At 45.7% G+C, this 19,900-nt stretch overlaps 1 protein-coding gene across 3 annotated transcripts in view; it reads left to right on the forward strand.

The window, feature by feature from the left end:
- The window catches only part of si:ch73-95l15.5 (ELKS/Rab6-interacting/CAST family member 1), a 45,417-nt gene that overhangs the window by 21,147 nt on the left and 4,370 nt on the right, over positions 1-19,900 (forward strand). For all 3 annotated transcript variants that reach the window (XM_068009151.1, XM_068009153.1, XM_068009152.1), the window contains exons 4-8: positions 3,176-3,298; positions 6,561-6,677; positions 8,371-8,508; positions 8,951-9,130; positions 9,797-9,991. In XM_068009151.1, the coding sequence (XP_067865252.1) occupies positions 3,176-3,298; positions 6,561-6,677; positions 8,371-8,508; positions 8,951-9,130; positions 9,797-9,991 (753 nt within the window). The remainder of the gene's footprint in view (positions 1-3,175; positions 3,299-6,560; positions 6,678-8,370; positions 8,509-8,950; positions 9,131-9,796; positions 9,992-19,900) is intronic.

The following is a 19,900-nucleotide window of genomic DNA, read 5'->3' on the forward strand; positions in this document are numbered from 1 at the left end:
CATAACCCTCGACTCCCTTGTAGATTAAAAATCTGTCTAACTCGGTCTTGAATATATTCAATGACCCAGCCTCCACTGCTGTCTGGGGAAGAGAATTCCAAAGATTAACAACCCTCCGAGAAGAAATTCCTCCTCATCTCCATCTTAAAAAGGAGACCCCTTTATTTTGAAACAATGCCCCCCTGGTTCTAGATTCCCCACGAGGGGAAACATCCTCTCAGTATCTACCCTGTCAAAATCCCTCCGAATCTTGTGCTTCAATGTGATCGTCTCATTCTTCTACACTCCAATGAGTACAGACCCAACCTTTCCTCATCCCAGGAATCAGTCTACTGAACCTTCTCTGAACTACTTCTATCCCTCCTTTAGATAAGGAGGCCAAAACAGTATGCAGTACTCTAGGTGTGGTCTCACCATCTCCCTGTACAGTTGTAGCAAAAGTTTACTACTTTTATACTCCACCCACTTTGCAATAAAGGCCAATATTCCATTTGTCTTTAATTACCTGCATGCTGACCTTTTGTGATTCCTGTACCAGAACACCCCGATCCCTCTGTACTGCTGCATTCTCCAGTCTCTCTCCATTTAAATAATATTCTGCCTTTCTATTCTTACCACATGTTTTCCTACATTATATTCCATCTGCCACATTTTTGCCCCCTCACTTAACCTATCTATATCGGTTTGCAAACTTTTTGTCTTTCTCACGGCTTGCTTTCTTATCATATTGTTTGCAAACTTAACTCCATACACTCAGTCCCTTCATCCAAGTCATTAATATGCATTGTAAACTACTGAGGCCCCAGCATTGATCCCTGTGACATTCCACTGCCAAGGTAAAAATCATCCAATGGGTTAATGAACAGTTAACTTTCTAACTAGCGTGGGAAGGCACTGCCTTACCAGGACTGACTTCTGCCCTCCAGGGCAGTAGTGTGGGTGTGCCAACCTGCTGGCATGTTCCCAAACTGAGCTGGCGACTCGACATGCCAGAGTGGTGGAATGTGTTGTTGTATCCATGGAGATAAATCCTGCTGTCTCCCAGAGGAAGTAATCCATTTGTTCTGTGTATGCCTGATTTACACAGGAGGACAATATCAGTTGTGTGTTTTACAGCATGGGGCCTCTTTCCTGAAATGCTTGCTTTCTGTTTTGTAGAATTTAAAAACCGAGATGGCACTGACCGACTGTACATTCAAATCCTAGGGCCCTGAACTGCAGGCTGCTTTCAGGTGAACTCCCCTCTGTTGCACATATCCAGCAGCAGAGTCCTGTAGCTCGGGATGTTACAGTCTAGCAGAACGAGTAGAGCCAAACCCTGTTCACGCTAAGGTTCAGCAAACTCCACCACGCCCTGTCCTCAATATACTAGAACCAGGAACTCGGCAAACCAGTTCCAGCAGGGATCTGTCTGAATAATCACTTTGCTCAAAATAGACTGTGCTTGTTTGTGTTTTCTATACAAGGCGAAGTTTCGGGTTAACCCTTGCTGGCATCAGATTGGGGCATTCAAATCGCAATGTCTCACGCCGGTGCTTTTGAAGCTTGTCGTTTAAAATAAATTTTTATTTTGCAGCTTTTCCCAGTAATTTCATTGGCGCCAACCTCTTAATAACCCTTGTCTTAAGTCAACACCAGGAAAGTGGAGACACCTGTTGGGGGTGGGGCTCCTGTCATGGCTTGCTTGCCATCTGAGTGGCCAGACTCGATAGCTATTCAACTGTAGAGGCATCACGGTTCAGACAGATCCTGTATTTCAATCACTGGCTAGCAATGAAGGATATGAATCCTGGCAGACGTTCCTCCTTCCCCATTCTCTGTCATGGCCCTCGGCAGTTCCAGTTGCAATAACTTGATAACTAGGTGGGTCCCAAACAAATTGATCTAATGCTCAAAGCATCCCACAATGCTTTACAATTAGTGTTTTTTTTTTTGTTTTAAGTGTGCTCACTTGTTTTTTTTTTTGGTTTCTGCAAACTGGGCATAGTTTAGCTGTCATTCAGCAAGAAGACAAATGACCAGCTAACCTGTTTTTGAATGTTGCGGAATGATCATTGACACCCGGGACAGTTCCTACTATTTTGAACGTAAAAGCCATGGGGGTTTCTTGTGCTTCCTGAATTTATAAATTTAAAAAAACAACTTCCTGGTACGTGGGCGTCATTGACGAGGCCTGCATTTATTTGTCCATCACTAACTGCTCTCAAAGGTAACAGTGAGCTGCTGCATTGAATACAACTGAGTGACTGACTGACTGACTGACTTGCTAGGTCATTTCAGAGGGCATGTAAGAGTCAACCACATTGCTGTGCGTCTGGAGTCACATGTAGGTCAGATCGGGTAAGGACAGCAGATTTCCTTCCCTAAAAGACATTAGTGAACCAGATGGGTTTTTAACAACAATCCAGTAGTTTTGTGATCATTACTGAGGCTAGCTTTTTAATTCCAGATTTATTCATTAATTGAGTTAAGATTCCAGCCCAGCTGCTGAGTGTGAGATTTGAACCAGTGTTTCTGGAGCATGAGCTCCGTTCCCTGGATTGGGCTATTTTGTCTTTCAGGTGTGATGTTAAATTGAAGCCTTGTCTGTCTGCTCAGGTGGATGTAAAAGATCCCATGATGCTATTTTGAAGACGGGCAGGAGATTTCTCCCTGGTGTCCTGGTGAATATTTATCCCTCAATCGATATCACAAAATCAGATGATCTGTTCATCATCACATTGCTGATTTATGGGATCTTGCTGTGCGCATTCTGGCTGCTGTGTTACAAGTGACTATGCTTCACAGTACTTCACTGGCTGTGCAGCAGCTTGGAACATCCTATGGTTTGTAATAAAGCGCTATATAAATGCAAGTCTGTGTCCAGTAACCGACACTGTATTCCCATTTTACTGTCTCATGGGAAATGCCGCACCTTCTCTGAAGTATGAGCATAGGTTTGAGGAGTGAGCCTAGCTGCCACAGTATATACCACTCTGATGATCACACAATTACTGTCTCTGAATCCTGTTTTTTGACATTTGACCCGAAATCAACCTCCGCTAAAAGCACATTTACAAGAATCCTGTGTGACACGCGGTCACTCACTTTCGTTCATTGAAGAATCCTCTCCAATACCAGCGCTGTTCTGTTAATCACTGCTCCAGATTCTCTCTCCTCTGCCCTTTTTCTTCAGGAGCTTGGTTTACAAACACCGGGAAAGAGCCACCTTGGTTTATGCAGCCACGGAACAAAGTGTCAGCAGCAGATGATTCAGCACCTGGCATGTGAACTGCACAGCAAGGAGCAGCTATTACAGGTAAGGAGGCTGTGGGACCCAGCTATAGCAGGGATGAGGGACTTCTGTCATGTGGAGAGACGAGAGAAGCTGGGCCTGTATGTCTTGAGAGTACACAAGGTTAAAGGGAAGTTAAATTGAGGCGTTCAAAATTGTGAGGGTCGGGGGTGGTTTTCATGGAATAAACTAGAAGAAACTGTCAGGAGGGTCAGTAACTGGATGGTACAGTTAATAGATAATTGGCAAAAGAACCAAAGATAAGATTTTTTTTTTCATGCCTCCTTAGTGCAAATAGTTTGGATGGAGCAGTTTTTGTCAGGTGTGTCCAGGAAGGTTTCCTGACTCAATATGTCAATAGCCTCCCCTCTAGTCGGCCTATGTTGGACTTGGTGCTTGGCAAAGAACCAGGCCAGGTGGCAGATCTCTCGGTGGGAGAGCATTTCGGTGATAGTGATCACAACTCCCTGACCTTTACTATAGTCATGGAGAGGGACAGGAGCAGACGGGATGGGAAAATATTTAATTGGGGGAGGGGGAATTACAATGCTATTAGGCAGGAACTGGGGAGCATAAATTGGGAACAGATGTTCTCCGGGAAATGCACGACAGAAATGTGGAGGTTGTTTAGGGAGCACTTGCTGCGACTGCTGGATAAGTTTGTCCCGATGAGGCAAGGAAGGTGTGGTGAGGTGAAGGAACCTTGGATGACAAGGGATGTGGAACAGCTAGTCAAGAGGAAGAAGGAAGCTTACTTAAGGTTGAGGAAGCAAGGATCTGACAGGGCTGTAGAGGGTTACAAGGTAGCCAGGAAGGAACTGAAGAATGGACTTAGAGCTAGAAGGGGACATGAAAAATTCTTGGCGGGTAGGATTAAGGAAAATCCCAAGGCGTTCTACACTTGTGAGGAACAAGAGGATGGCCAGAGTGAGGGTAGGGCCGATCAGGGATAATGGAGGGAACTTGTGCCTGGAGTCGGAGGAGGTAGGGGAGGTCCTAAATGAATACTTTGCTTCAGTATTCACTAGTGAGAGGGACCTGGTCGTTTGTGAGGACAGCGTGGAACAGGCTGATATGCTCGAACAGGTTGAGGTTAAGAGGGAGGATGTGCTGGAAATTTAGAATGATATGAGGACAGATAAGTCCCTGGGGCCAGACGGGATATACCCAAGGATATTACGGGAAGCGAGGGAAGAGATTGCCACACCTTTGGCGATGATCTTTGCGTCTTCACTGTCCACTGGAGGAGTACCGGATGATTGGAGGGTGGCAAATGTTATTCCCTTGTTCAAGAAAGGGAATAGGGATAACCCTGGGAATTATAGACCAGTCAGTCTTACGTCAGTAGTGGGCAAATTATTGGAGAGGATTCTGAGACAGGATTTATGATTATTTGGAAAAGCATGGTTTGATTAGAGACAGTCAGCATGGCTTTGTGAGGGGCAGGTCATGCTTCACAAGCCTTATTGAATTCTTTGAAGATGTGACAAAACACATTGATGAAGGAAGAGCAGTGGATGTGGTGTATATGGATTTTAGCAAGGCATTTGATAAGGTTCCCCATGGTAGGCTCATTCAGAAAGTGAGGAGCCATGGGATACAGGGAAAGTTGGCTGGATACAGAATTGGCTGGCCCATAGAAGTCAGAGGGTGGTAGTAGATGGAAAGTATTCAGCATGGAGCTCGGTGACCAGTGGTGTTCCACAGGGATCTGTTCTGGGACCTCTGCTCTTTGATTTTTATAAATGACTTGGATGAGGAAGTGGAAAGCTGGGTTAGCAAGTTTGCCGATGACACGAAGGTTGCTGGAGTTGTGGATAGTGTGGAAGTCTGTTGTCGGTTGCAATGGGACATTGACAGGATGCAGAGCTGGGCTGAGATGTGACAGATGGAGTTCAACCTGGAAAAGTGTGAAGTGATTCATTTTGGAAGGTCGAATTTGAATGCAGAATACAGGCTTAAAGACAGGATTCTTGGTAGTGTGGAGGAACAGAGGGATCTTGGGGTCCATGTCCATAGATCGCTCAAAGTTGCCACCCAAGTTGATAGGGTTGTTAAGAAGGCGTATGGTGTGTTGGCTTTCATTAACAGGGGGATTGAGTTTAAGAGCCACGAGGTTATGCTGCAGCTCTATAAGGCCCTGGTTCGACCACACTTGGAATATTGTGTTCAGTTCTGGTCGCCTCATTATAGGAAGGATGTGGAAGCTTTAGAGAGGGTGCAGAGGAGATTTACCAGGATGCTGCCTGGACTGGAGGGCATGTCCTATGAAGAAAGGTTGAGGGAGCTAGGGCTTTTCTCATTGGAGCGAAGAAGGATGAGAGGTGACTTGATAGAGGGGTACAAGATGATGAGAGGCATAGATAGAGTGGATAGCCAGAGACCTTTTCCCAGGGTGGAAAGGGCTATCACCAGGGGGCATAATTTTAAGGTGATTGGAGGAAGGTTTCGGGGAGATGTCAGAGGTAGGTTCTTTACACAGAGAGTGGTGGGTGCGTGGAATGCGCTGCCAGTGGTGGTAGTAGAAGCAGATACATTAGGGACATTTAAGAGACTCTTGGATAGGTACATGGATGATAGTAGAATGAAGGGTAGGTAGTTAGTTTAATGTTAGAGTCGGTTAAAGGGTTGGCACAACATCGTGGGCCGTTGGGCCTGTACTGTGCTGTACTGTTCTATGCACACCAAGTCACAATCTGCAAGGGACAGTGGAGGCAGATTTAATAGTAAATTTCAAAAGGGAATTGTTTGAACACTTGGGGGGGGGGGTGGAATTTGCTGGGCTATGGGGAAAGAGGAGGGAACTAATGGGATTATTCTTTTGAAGAGCTAACAGAGGCACAATGGGCTGAATGGCCTACTCTGTGCTGTACGATTTCTGACATAATCTGAGAGGCCAGTAAGGTTACTACAGGACTGCGGATCAGTGGATGAAGACTGGGAGTTGTGGAGTTGAAGCTCGCCCATTTTAAAGCAGTGTCTTTTCATTTTATACCAGGTGGAGTGGGTGGGGAAAGGAGTCTCCCTGTCACGAGATGTTTGGAGTTTATTCCCGTTTTTACAAACGGGGCTGAACGTAACCCTTTTTCTGCTGGTTTATAAACCACTGTTAAACTTTTTCACTGTTCCATGGGGGGAATCTGTTTTGGGATCTGGAAGTGTGACTTGTTTTTTTTTGTTCTAATTGTGCAAAGGAGTTGAATCCATTTACCTGCCCACTGTGTAAATGTTTCATTTCCCTGTTCCCTACCTGTCCATTCCCCTCCACCCCCCCACCCCCCCTCAGGAGTGTGTGGAACTACTTAAACAGATGGCCAGCGGTGCCAGGTCTGTGACTGATGTGAATACTGACATGGTTGAGAAACTGCGTGCACGTCTGAAGGAGCGGGATGAAGCACTCGAGGTAAACTGGTGTGTCTGTGTGTCAAAGCAGTTCCAGTATCGGTGGGCGGGGGGGGGGGGGGGGGGGGGTTGGGGGGGGTTGGACATTCCTGTGAATGGGCATCCCTGCTGTAAAAGGTCTGAGGGAACTCCTGACACTTGTCTGTTCATTTCAATTACACTCCACCCAGATTTCTGCAATCTTTTTCTAGTGGTTAACTGATCACTGGGTCCGAATGCAGCTTGTCAGTGTTTCTGTCCCCAGGTTAAAGTGCCCTGCACACACATTACCTACAATTACAAATTAAAATAACAATTGTAAAATTAAACCTGGAATTGTAAGCACAACCGAGTTGGTGCTTTGTCACAAATGACTTTTTAACAGATGTTGATATCAACACAAGGCACGTTTTAACAATTGAAATGTTTGTGATTGCATTTTCTTTTTAAAAACTGCTGTCATCCAGAACCTACATACCTGGTTAGGTGACTCATACTAAAATTCATCTTTAAAAGGAATCAAGGGGGACATGTGGAAGGTTACAACTTGTTAACACTGATTTTTTTTATTTTTTTGACATTCTGGTGTCACCCGGAAATTTCAGCATTAACTTTGGTGTAACCGGTTAAGACTGGCCCCTCCCGAAAAATTCCACCCATTGGCGAGGCTGCTGTCACGGAGTTTTCCCCAGAATGGACTGGTTTCTTGCCCAGTGTGCTCAAAGTTAATTGATTCGTGCCCTTGGCTTGTGGGGTGGAGGGATTTTATTTATTTAGAGATACAGCGCTGAAACAGGCCTTTCGGCCCACCGAGTCTGTGCCGACCATCAAACGCCCATTTATACACTAATCCCATATTCCCTACAATTCTCCTACCACCTACCTACACTAGGGGCAATTTACAGGATTGTACAGGTTGGATGGGCTGAATGGCCTACGCTGCTTCCACAGAAGCTGAGGGCAGCAATTGTGATGGAAGGAGATATTTTGTGTTCTACCTTGGGCTCTGCTTCATTTATAAACGCAACTGGGAACCATTCTGCCCATCACCTGGCTGCTAGCAGTCGATGCTAAATGTGGAACTGCCAGATTGACACTTGAAGGAGCCTTGGTTTGTGATTTTTCTTTTGGCAGCTGAACCTGTGCAGCCGGAAAATGAAAACCAAGCAGCGTTCTTGCCGGCTGAGCAGATTGAACACGGCTCGAACCGGGAAACTGGCTATTTTTGTTGGTCAAGTAGCCGAGGAACGTTTTTTTTTTCAATTTAAGTTTGCCCTAGTTTTAAACTCCTGTAGTCAGCAGGTTCAGACACTACTCCTGCATTGAGCTAGTGGCTCTCGGCTGTTACAATCGACTACAGCAACCTGTGTTTGGGAGCAGACAGAATTCCCACTTCTGATCACTGTCCAGGGTCTCATGAATGCTGAACTGGGGTTGGTTGTGATGACATTGTAGTCAAATAGTCTGCCGAGTGGTTGGAACTCCCGCCTTGCCGCCTGAGTACGATGGGGGTTGATGGCCAGTGTGTTTCTGACTGTATTGCAGGGGCACATGAGGCAAATTTGCAGCTGTGTGGCTCTAACCGTATAGTCACCAAGTGCTGTTAGCTGTGTTGGGCAGACTGGATTGTATTGATACGAAGGCTGGAATCTCTCTCCGTCCTGCCCTCTTTCAGTCACCTGTGGTTTTATCATCTTTTTGTTTTTTTTTTTAAGCGATCTGCTGATGAGAGATTTGCCGCCATCGAGGAGCGAGAGACTGAGGTAGAGCAGCTCCGTGTGGCTCTGCGGGAGAAGGACCGTGACCTGAGCCGTCTGGGGGACGTTCTTACCTGCAACGAGGACATGATCAATGTGAGGATTACGCTGGCGGGCTCTGCCACGCTGGTTTAATGTCAACAGGGATTCATTCCCTCTGCTACTCATCCATCGCAATTCTCAATGCCGCGCGATTTGTAGAGTCTCCTTTCATCCCTCTTTTTATCCTTCAATTTTCTCGAGCGAGGTAGCTGATTCCTGACTGAGATAGTCTGGCACACTCTCTCTGAGCCTCCCCCTCTGGTATAGAGGCTGTGTCCTTACCCTGCTACTATTCATCTATGTACTGTCTCATTGCTGTCCACCTAATAACTCTCAGTATTGCAATCCAGCAGGGTGCTCCCCATCTCCTACAATGAAGCGTAATCTCATTGCGAGTGGAATATATTTGATTTTTAAAGTGTCCTCTCCTGGGGGATTCCTGTGGTTGTTTTTTGGAGAGATCACTCAGCCAGGCTGTGTCCCATGTATTCTCCAGATGTTGAACCACACTATGAAGAAGAAAGACAATGTGATCAAACAGCTGGAGACCCTGTGTGAAAGCCTGAAGGAGGTCTGGAGCCAGCGGGATGAGGAGAGAATGCACGCTCTGCGGGAGAAAGACCGTATCATCGCTCAACTCCAAACAGCCCTGCAGAACTGTGCCAAAGACCTGGAGGTATGGTCGGGGAAGAAGACCGGGTGTGACTGCTTTAATAATCCTGGGAGCGTGTGTTCTAATCCTGCCCTGCTAGTTAGGGGAGGTGGTGTAGTGGTAATGTCACTGAACTAGTAATGCAGGGGCCCAGGCTAATACCCTGTGGACGGGGGTTCAAATCCCACCGTGGCAGCTGGTGGAATTAAAATTCAATTCATTGCATCTGGAATTGAAAACTAGTCTCAATAACGGTGACCATGAAATGTTGCAGTAAAAACCCCATCTGATTCGCTAATTTCCTTTTAGGGAAGGAAATCTGCCATCCTTACCTGGTCTGGCCTACATGTGACTCCAGACCACAGCAATGTGGTTGACTCTTAAATGCCCTCTGAAATGGCCGAGCAAGCCACTCGAGGGCAGTTAGGGATGGGTAATAAACGCTGACCTAGATGGTGACACTCATTATCCCGTGAATGAATAACAAAAAATTGAAATGTTTATAAAAAAATAAATAAATAAAAAAAGATGTGGAAATGAGCTGGTTACTGGACAAGCTCACTTCCTTTATTTTCCCCAAGGAAATCTGCTGTCTTTTTTTTTTTCTTTCCCGGTCGGAGTAGTTTTACAATCCATGCCTCCCTGTTCTCCACTGACCTGCTTTCCCTCCCACCTCCTGTGCACAAACAGGCTCTCACTGACTCTCTGCTCAGCCAGGGACTGGAGCATGGCTCTGACTCCTCCACAAGCCTATACCTGCAGCTGAAAGACAAGGAGCAACTTCTGTCACAGGTCCTCTCCGAGTGGAATCGCAAGTGCGCTAAGCACGAGAAGGTCATCGAGGAGCTTTTAAACAAGGTTGCTGACAAAGATCGGATTCTGAAGGTATGGCAGGAGGACCTTAGCAGCACGGAGACGGTGGTGTGGTGTGGGGGGGTGGGGTGGGGGGGTGCTGCTGACTGATGCACTGACTCTGTACTTTACACAGTCTCTCTTTAAAGCTATGATGCCCAATGTTTTCCTTTAATAATTCAGCAGAATGGTTAGATTTTGAGAGCGCTACATGGCTTTAATTTTTTTTTTAATCCCAATACTGCTCACTGTAAATAGTGCATTTGAGAAATGTTTAGTTTGTTTCATTGTGAGTCTAGTTGCTGTCAGAAACGGGGTGTAATAGTTAGAGCTGAATGAAAGATGGGGATTGCTCTGGGAAGGAGATCAACATTCACCCAATTCACTGTTTTTACCTTTTATGGTAAATGACAATGGAACTATTGACTAATCGATGCAAACTTTATTTTACCAGTTTTCTTACAATAGAAATGACACGAGAGAAACTGCAGTGATGGAGAGGATTGGGAGCTGCAGGTCTAAAACTTAACCTGTTCCTGATGGAGCATAATGTGGGTAAATGTGAGCTTGTCCACTTTGGCGGGAAGATTAGAAAAGCAGAATATTATTTAATTGGAGACAGACTGCAGAATGCTGTGGTACAGAGGGATCTGGGTGTCCTTGTACAGGGATCACAAAACGTTAGCATGCAGGCAAATGGAATGTTGGCCTTGATTTGCCAGGGGGATGGAGTATAAAAGGAGGGAAGTCTTGCGACAACTGCACATGGCATTGGTGAGACCATATCTACTAGAGTATTGTGTACAGTTTTCTTACTTGAGGAGGGATATACTTGCATTGGAAGCATTTTAGGGAAGGTTCACTTGGCTGATTCCTGGGATGAGGGGGTTGTGTAATGAGGAAAAGTTTGAGCTGGTTGTGCCTTTACCCACTGGAGTTTCGGAGATCGAGAGGTGATCTTGATGAAACATAAGATTTTGAGGGGGATTGACCGGGTAGATGCTGCAAGGATGTTTCTCCTCATGGGGGAATCTAGAACTGGGGGCGCAGGTTTAGTAAGGGGTCCGTCCCCCTTTTTTAAGATGGAGACGATGAAGAATTTCTTCTGTCAGATTAATCTTTGGAATTCTCTTCCTCAGAGATCAGCGGAGGCTAAGTCATTGACAATGGCAGATTTTTGATTTACAGGGAGTCTAGGATTACGTAGGCAGGCAGGAAGTGGAGTTAAGGCCACAATTGGATCCTAATGCACCCACCTTGCAACAGAAATGCAGCAACAGGGGTTTTCAGTTCCCATACATTTGTTGCACAGGGTTCCTTCAAATACAGGAGGGTAGAGGAGACTGACACACTGCATACACAGGGTTTCGTTCCAAGCAACAGAAAGATGAGCTACGTTTCCTTGGCAGGCCAAAACCAACTGCCTTCCAAACAGTTCACACTCCAACTGTCTCTCTCTCTCTTTTTAAAACCATCTTCCATATTCCAACTCGCTGTCTTAAGTGAAACCATAAACAATGTCAGAGACGAGCCTCCTGACCTCTAAGTCTTGACCTGTCACTTCTCTGCAAACATCTCTCCCCCAAGTCAAAAACAAGAAGCTCCCTGTTGGTATTTTATCTGAAAACAGGTGCCTTCCAGTAAGGGCTTGTTTACAAGCGAAGTTCAGGAACCTTCTGGTGACCTTTTTTTTTAAATATTTTTTTTTAAAGTCACATGTTCAGTATCTCGAGATTCCAGGTGAATCAATGTTCATAATTTAACTATAAGCCCTTAAAAACATATGTCACATAAAATAGAAGCACTCTCATAACACGTGCAATCAGCACTTGTTTTCACAAGTCTTATTAAATGCCTCCTCATTCATAATGGGACAGAAGCTGGCCATTCAGCCCATCAAGTCCATGCCATGCAAGTTTATTTTCCCTCCTATCCATCCAATTTCATCTTGAAGTCTAATTGTCTAATTTATCTAAGCTTGTCAGAATCTGGTACATTTCTATTAAATCTCCTCTTTGCTCCGGGGAACAACCCCAGATTTTCCAACCTAACTTTCTATATTGCTGAAAATAGAGACATGTTGTCGAAGCTTTTCGTCTTGCACTCATCAGGACAATCCGCAAGACTAACCAATGTAGGGGAAAACAACTTGCGCTACATGAGAGTGCTAATTGGTTGGCAAGTGAACTCTGGTAGAGGTGTTGCCATGGCGAATGCACCAGTTTATGGTGACTGACCAAGCTTTGATTGAAATTTAAACCAAGCAGCTTGACTCTGGTCAAGGCATTGCTCTGAGGAATGAACCAGTGAATGGCTGTCACTTATTTTTTTTTCAGCGGAAACAGGCGCAATGTTTGTACTCTCTCTTTCTGTCTGCAAAGAACTGGACCCTGTGTATTAATATTTGTAGCTTCCGGTCTGTGCAAATGCACCACATTGCAAGCCCCACTGACAATCTTAAATTGGTTGTCAGCGTAATTCTTAGTACACTGAGGATTATTTAGCAAATGTTGTCCAATCGTGGAATCACATCTAATGTTGGACACTGTTTTGAGTTTTGCCAGCAGAGGCTGGTTGGGTATGGTCTGTACCTTGCCCGTTGTGAGCAGTAGAAGGGACATGTTTGATACGATCTGGAGGTCTTTGGAGCATACGGCCTATATATCTAGCATCACACTGGCATTTAAATTCATATATCTCATTACTCATTTGTGTGATAGGCAGGATGTCTTTTTGACTTGACGGCAGCTTCCATTGTTCCCTGAAGGTGGCAACGCAGGTCAATAGAGTGGTCAAGAAGGCATACGGCATGCTTTCCTTCATTGGACGGGGTATTGAGTACAAGAGTTGGCAGGTCATGTTACAGTTGTATAAGACTTTGGTTCGGCCACATTTGGAATACTGCGTGCAGTTCTGGTCGCCACATTACCAAAAGGATGTAGATGCTTTGGAGAGGGTGCAGAGGAGGTTCACCAGGATGTTGCCTGGTATGGAGGGCGCTAGCTATGAAGAGAGGTTGAGTAGATTAGGATTATTTTCATTAGAAAGACGGAGGTTGAGGGGGGACCTGATTGAGGTGTACAAAATCATGAGAGGTATAGACAGGGTGGATAGCAAGAAGCTTTTTCCCAGAGTGGGGTTTCAATTACTAGAGGACACGAGTTCAAAGTGAAAGGGGAAACGTTTAGGGGGGATATGCGTGGAAAGTTCTTTACGCAGAGGGTGGTGGGTGCCTGGAACGCGTTGCCAGCGGAGGTGGTAGACGCGGGCACGATAGCGTCTTTTAAGATGTATCTAGACAGATACATGAATGGGCAGGAAGCAAAGAGATACAGACCCTTAGAAAATAGGCGACAGGTTTAGATAGAGGATCTGGATCGGCGCAGGCTTGGAGGGCCGAAGGGCCTGTTCCTGTGCTGTAATTTTCTTTGTTCCTGTTAGTGGTGAACACCACACATGTTGCGACTGCACAGTAGCAGCATGAAACAGCTAGCTTCATCTGTTGCTCAAATTTTTGGGATACATTACCCTTCCAGGGTAATTTGAGTTAGACTGGGCACTTTTCAGGGCTAAAATGATGACCTTTGGGCTGTTCATCAGTTTGCACAATATACAGTGAGAAATGATCTGATCAGGGTAGCCATTGTCACACAGGTTGTCTTTAATTCGCCCTATTTCAGCATCAAGCTTGCATGGTGAGCAAATGGCTTGGGGCCTATTTACAAGGTTGCCAATAAGGCCAATCTTAGTGTGTGGGACTGTAAGAATCACAATGGGTGTACTGACCAATGAAGGTAGGTTTGCGGTAGAGCATGGCAGAGAACCCCTGGGCAGATTTCTCAACTAGTATGTCGAGGGAAGGGGGTTCATTAGACTGCTCCATTTCAAAGATGAATTTGGGTGCAGGATGGAGGCCATTTAAGATGTGTAAGGAAATTATTGAATGCAGCTGCGAATTGAAATATAGCAAATCTATCACCTACATATCAGAAATATGTTCGAGGTAGGAGGTTGGGTGTCATTCCCTCAGACACTGTTATGACCAGATGCGAAAGGGGTCTATGGTTCCCTCTTGGCCTTCACCTGGTCTTACTGTAACAGGGCTTTATTTTTAAGTTTTTTATTTAGCTCCCCCTCGATGAATTCTTGTTATCTGCTTACCTATTATAAGGCTAAGTAAACAGCCCACACAGGTTTTATTAGGTTTAAAGAAAAGTGAAATTTTCTTAAACTTAAACTCTATCAATAGGCATTAACTGAATTACACAATGCACCCACGCTCGCATGCATATGTGATACACACATGCAGATAGGGACAGCAAAGAGCAGTAGAAAATGAAGTGGAAAAGTTTTGAGGCAATATCTGAAGAGGGCTTTTGTTACGGATCTTCGAGCTCACTGTAGAGTCCTTGATTATAGGTAGATCTGGTTTTTCGTTGGGGCCTGATATTTTCCTTGACCTTGTTCACTGTAGGAGACTTTTCTCTCTTGGTGTTCATGAATCTTCAGTGGATTCAGAGGCTTGCGAAAGAGATGGGAGCAGAAAGGAGAGACCTTCAGTCCAGGAGCAAAGTCTTTTCTGGAATTCAAACTCTCTGTGGCTAGTTCAAAAAAAAAAACCCTGGAACAGCCAGTTAGTCATGTGCCCAGCTGATCTAACCAGTCCTGGCTCTTGTGGAAGGCCCTGGAATGTACTTCCTTGCCCCTTCACTGTCTGGTGATCAAAAATCCATTGTAGGTTGAATGTGTCAGGGGATGGTCCTTTGTCTACACAAGCACCATCTGTTAGTATGCAAATATTTTTTCCAGCCGTGTCTGACCTGTTCATTTCCTCACTCCAGCAACAGTTCATAATCAATGTTCATATGACAAAATTAATATGCCTCATGCTTGGCAGATGGGGGCCCAAATGACCATATGTTTCTCATGAAACCCAACTTGCACAAACATCTTTGGGTTGTACAAATTTAAAAAGCAATGGTCCCAGCACTGACCCTTGGACAACACTGCTGTCTACTATACTCCAGTCTGGAAAATGACTCTTTGCCATGACTTCAATGCCTGTGCATGTAGCTTCTGGGAGCAACTTTGCCAATAATAATTGGAATCTATTCTGAGACAGGATAAACTGTCACCTTTAGAAAGGCACAGGTTAATCAAGGATAGTCAGCATGGATTTGTTAACGGGAAGATCTTGTTTGATCAACTTGATTGGTTTTTTTTCTTAAGTAACCAGGAAGCTAGATGAGGGTAGTGCAGTTGACATGGTTTACAGGGATTTTAGCAAGGCTTTTGATAAGTTCCCACATGGCAGACTTTTTTTAAAAAAAATAAATAAATAAAATCCCATGGGATTCAGGGAACTGCAGCAAGGTGGATACAAAATTGGCTCAGTGGCAGGAACAGAGAACAAAAGAGCACAGCACAGGAACAGGCCATTCGGCCCTCCAAGCCTGTGCCGATCTTGATGCCTGTCTAATCTAAAACCTTCTGCACTTCTGGGGTCTGTATTCCTCTATTCCCATCCTATTCATGTATTTGTCAAGATGCCTCTTAAACGTCGCTATCGTACCTGCTTCCACCATCTCCCCCGGCAGCAAGTTCCAGGCACTCACCACCCTCTGTGTAAAGAACTTGCCTCGCACATCCCCTCTAAACTAGTAACTGACTCTTCCACCCTGGGAAAAAGCTTCTGACTATCCACTCTGTCCATGCCACTCATAACTTTGTAAATCTCTATCATGTCGCCCCTCCACCTCCGTCGTTCCAGTGGAAACAATCCAAGTTCATCCAACCTCTCCTCACAGCTAATGCCCTCCAGACCAGGCAACATCCTGGTAAACCTCTTCTGTACCCTCTCCAAAGCCTCCACGTCCTTCTGGTAGTGTGGTGACCAGAATTGCATGCAATATTCCAAGTGTGGCCTAACTAAAGTTCTGTACAGCTGCATCATGACTTGCCAATTTTTATACTCTATGCCCCGACCGATGAAGGCAATCATGCCGTATGCCGCCTTCACTACCTTATCCACCTGCGTTGCCACTTTCAGTGACCTGTGGACCTGTACGCCCAGATCTCTCTGCCTGTCAATACTCCTAAGGGTTCTGCCATTTACTGTATACTTCCCACCTGCATCAGACCTTCCAAAATGCATTACCTCACATTTGTCCGGATTAAACTCCATCTGCCATTTCTCCGCCCAAGTCTCCAACCGATCTATATCGTGCTGTATCCTCTGACGATCCTCATCACTATCCGCAGCTCCACCAACCTTTATGTTGTCCACAAACTTACTAATCAGACCAGCTACATTTTCCTTCAAATCATTTATATATAATACAAACAGCAAAGGACCCAGCACTGATCCCTGCGGAACACCACTAGTTACAGCCCTCCATTCAGAAAAGCACCCTTCCACTGCTACCCTCTGTCTTCTATGACCGAGCCAGTTCTGTATCCATCTTGCCAGCTCACCTCTGATCCCATGTGACTTCACCTTTTTGTACCAGTCTGCCATGAGGGACCTTGTCAAAGGCTTTACTGAAATCCATATAGACAACATCCACTGCCGTTCCTTCATCAATCATCTTTGTCACTTCCTCAAAAAACTCAATCAAGTTAGTGAGACACAACCTCCCCTTCACAAAACCATGCTGCCTCTCGCTAATAAGTTTGTTTGTTTCCAAATGGGAGTAAATCCTGTCCCGAAGAATCCTCTCTAATAATTTCCCTACCGCTGACGTAAGGCTCACCGGCCTATAATTTCCTGGATTATCCTTGCTACCCTTCTTAAACAAAGGAACAACATTGGCTATTCTCCAGTCCTCTGGGACCTCACCTGTAGCCAATGAGAATGCAAAGATTTCTGTCAAGGCCCCAGCAATTTCTTCCCTTACCTCCCTCAGTATTCTGGGGTAGATCCCATCAGGCCCTGGGGACTTATCTACCTTTTAATGCTTTGCAAGACACCCAACACCTCCTCCTTTTTGATAACATGACCCAGACGATGTACACTCCCTTCCCAAGACTCATCTTTGACCAAGTCCTTCTCCTTGGTGAATACTGATGCAATGGACTCATTTAGTACCTGCCCATTTCCTTTGGCTCCACACATAGATTCCCATCTCTGTCCTTGAGTGGGCCAACCTTTTCCCTGGTTACCCTCTTGCTCTTTTGTATACGTATAAGAGGCGTTGGGATTCTCCTTAATCCTGCTTGCCAATGACTTTTCATGACTCCTTTTAGCCTACCTGTCTCCTTGCTTAAGTTCCTTCCTACTTTCTTTAAATTCCTCAAGGGCTTCGTCTGTTCCCAGTCTTCCAGCCCTTACGAATGCTTCCTTTTTTCTTTTTGACTAGGCTCACAATATCCCGTGTTATCCAAGGTTCCCGAAACTTGCCAAACTTCTCCTTCTTCCTCACAGGAACATGCCGGTCCTGGATTCTAATCAACTGACATTTGAAAGACTCCCACATGTCAGATGTTGATTTACCCTCAAACAGCCGCCCCCAATCTAAATTCTTCAGTTCCTGCCTAATATTGTTATAATTAGCCTTCCCCCAATTTAGCACCTTCACCCGAGGACTACTCATCCTTATCCACCAGTACCTTTAAAACTTATGGAATTATGGTCACTGCTCCCGAAATGCTCTCCCACTGAAACTTCGACCACTTGGCTGGACTCAGTCCCCAATACCAGGTCCAGTATGGCCCCATCCCTAGTTGGACCATCTACATATTATTTCAAGAAGCCTTCCTGGATGCTCCTTACAAATTCTGCCCCATCCAAGCCCCGAGCACTAAGTGAGTCCCAGTCAATATAGGGGAAGTTAAAATCACCCACCATTCCAACCCTGTTACCTTTTACATCTTTCCAAAATCTGTCTACATATCTACTCCTCTAAATCCCACTGGCTGTTGGGAGGCCTGTAGTAAACCCCCAACATCGTGACTGCACCTTTCCTATTCCTGAGCTCCACCCATATTGCCTCGCTGCATGACCCCTCCGAGGTGTCCTCCCGCAGTACAGCTGTGATATTCTCCTTAACCAGTAATGCAACTCCCCCACCCCTTTTACATCCCCCTCTATCCCGCCTGAAGCTTCTAAATCCTGGAACATTTAGCTGCTAATCCTGCCCTTCCCTCAACCAAGTCTCTGTAATAGCCAGAACATCATAGTTCCAAGTACTAATCCAAGCTCTAAGTTCATCTGCCTTACCTGTTATACTTCTCATATTGAAACAAATGCACTTCAGGCCACCAGTCCCACTGTGCTCAGCAACATCTCCCTGCCTGCTCTTCCTCTTAGTCTTACTGGCCTTATTTACCACTTCCCCCTCATTCATTTCACTTGCTGTCCTACTGCTCTGGTTCCCACTCCCCTGCCACACTAGTTTAAACCCTCCTGAGTGAGGCTAGCAAACCTCGCAGCTAGGATATTTGTGCCCCTCCAGTTTAGATGCAACCCGTCCTTCTTGTACAGGTCCCATCTGTCCCTGAAGAGATCCCAATGGTCCAGATATCTGAAACCCTCCCTTCTACACCAGCTGTTCAGCCACGTGTTTAGCTGCACTATCTTCCTATTTCTAGCCTCACTGGCATGTGGCACAGGGAGTAATACCGAGCTTACAACTCTAGAGGTCCTATTTTTTAACTTTCTACCTAACTCCCTAAACTCCCCCTGCAGGACCTCGTCACTATTCCTACCTATGTCGTTGGTACCGATGTGTACCACAACCTCTGGCTGTTCACACCCCCCACCCCCACCCCCTCCCCCTTCAGAATGCCCCCTGTCCGTTCGGCGACATCCTTGACCCTGGCACCAGGGAGGCAACATACCATCCTGGAGTCTCGTTCACATCCACAGAAACAAAGGGTAATTGACGGCTGTGTTAGCGACTGGGGGGCTGTTTCCAGTGGTGTCCCACAGTACTGGGGTTCCCTGCTTTTTGTGGTGTATATTAATGATTTGGATGTAAATATAAGGGGCATGATCAAAAAGTTTGCAGACGACAAAAAGATTGGCTGTGGGGTAGATAGTGAGGAGGATAGCTGTCGGCTGCAGGAAGATATTGATGGTCTGGTCAGATGGGCAGAAAAGTGGCAAATGGAACTCAACTTGGAGAAATGTGAGGTGATGCATTTGGGGAGGTCAAACCAGGCAAAAGAATACACAATTAATGGGGAAAATACTGAGGTGTAGAGGAGGAGAGGGACCTTGGAGTGAATGTCCACAGATCCCTGAAGGTAGCAGAACAGGTCGATAAGAGGGTTTAGGCGGTGTATGGAATCCTGTCCTTTATTAGCCGAGGTATAGAATACAAGAGCAGGGAGGTTATGCTGGAACTGTATAAATCATTAGTTAGGCCACAACTTGAGTACTGTGTGCAGTTCTGGTCACCTCATTACAGAAAGGATGTATTTGCACTAGGGAGGGTACAGAGGAGATTTACGAGGATGTTGCCAGGACTATGGGGAAAGATTGGATAGGCTGGGGTTGTTCTCCTTGGAACAGAGAAGGCTGAGGAGAGATCTGATTAAAATGTACAAAATTTTGAGGGGTCTGGATGGAGTTGAGGTGAAGGGTCTATTCACCTTGGCAGAGAGGTCAGTGACAACGGGGCATAGATTTAAAGTGATTGGTAGGAAAATTAGAGGGGAGATGAGGAAAAGCCCAGAGGGTGGTGGGGGGGGGTCTGGAACTCCCTGCCGGAAAGGGTAGATTTAGATTTAGATTTAGAGATACAGCACTGAAACAGGCCCTTCGGCCCACCGAGTCTGTGCCGACCATCAGCACCCATTTATACTAATCCTACACTAATCCCATATTCCTACCACATCCCCACCTGTCCCTATATTTCCCTACCACCTACCTATACTAGGGGCAATTTATAATGGCCAATTTACCTACCATCCTGCAAGTCTTTGGCATGTGGGAGGAAA

The sequence above is a fragment of the Heterodontus francisci genome, chromosome 29, assembly GCF_036365525.1.
Source record: "Heterodontus francisci isolate sHetFra1 chromosome 29, sHetFra1.hap1, whole genome shotgun sequence".
Classification (NCBI taxonomy): Eukaryota; Metazoa; Chordata; class Chondrichthyes; order Heterodontiformes; family Heterodontidae; genus Heterodontus; species Heterodontus francisci.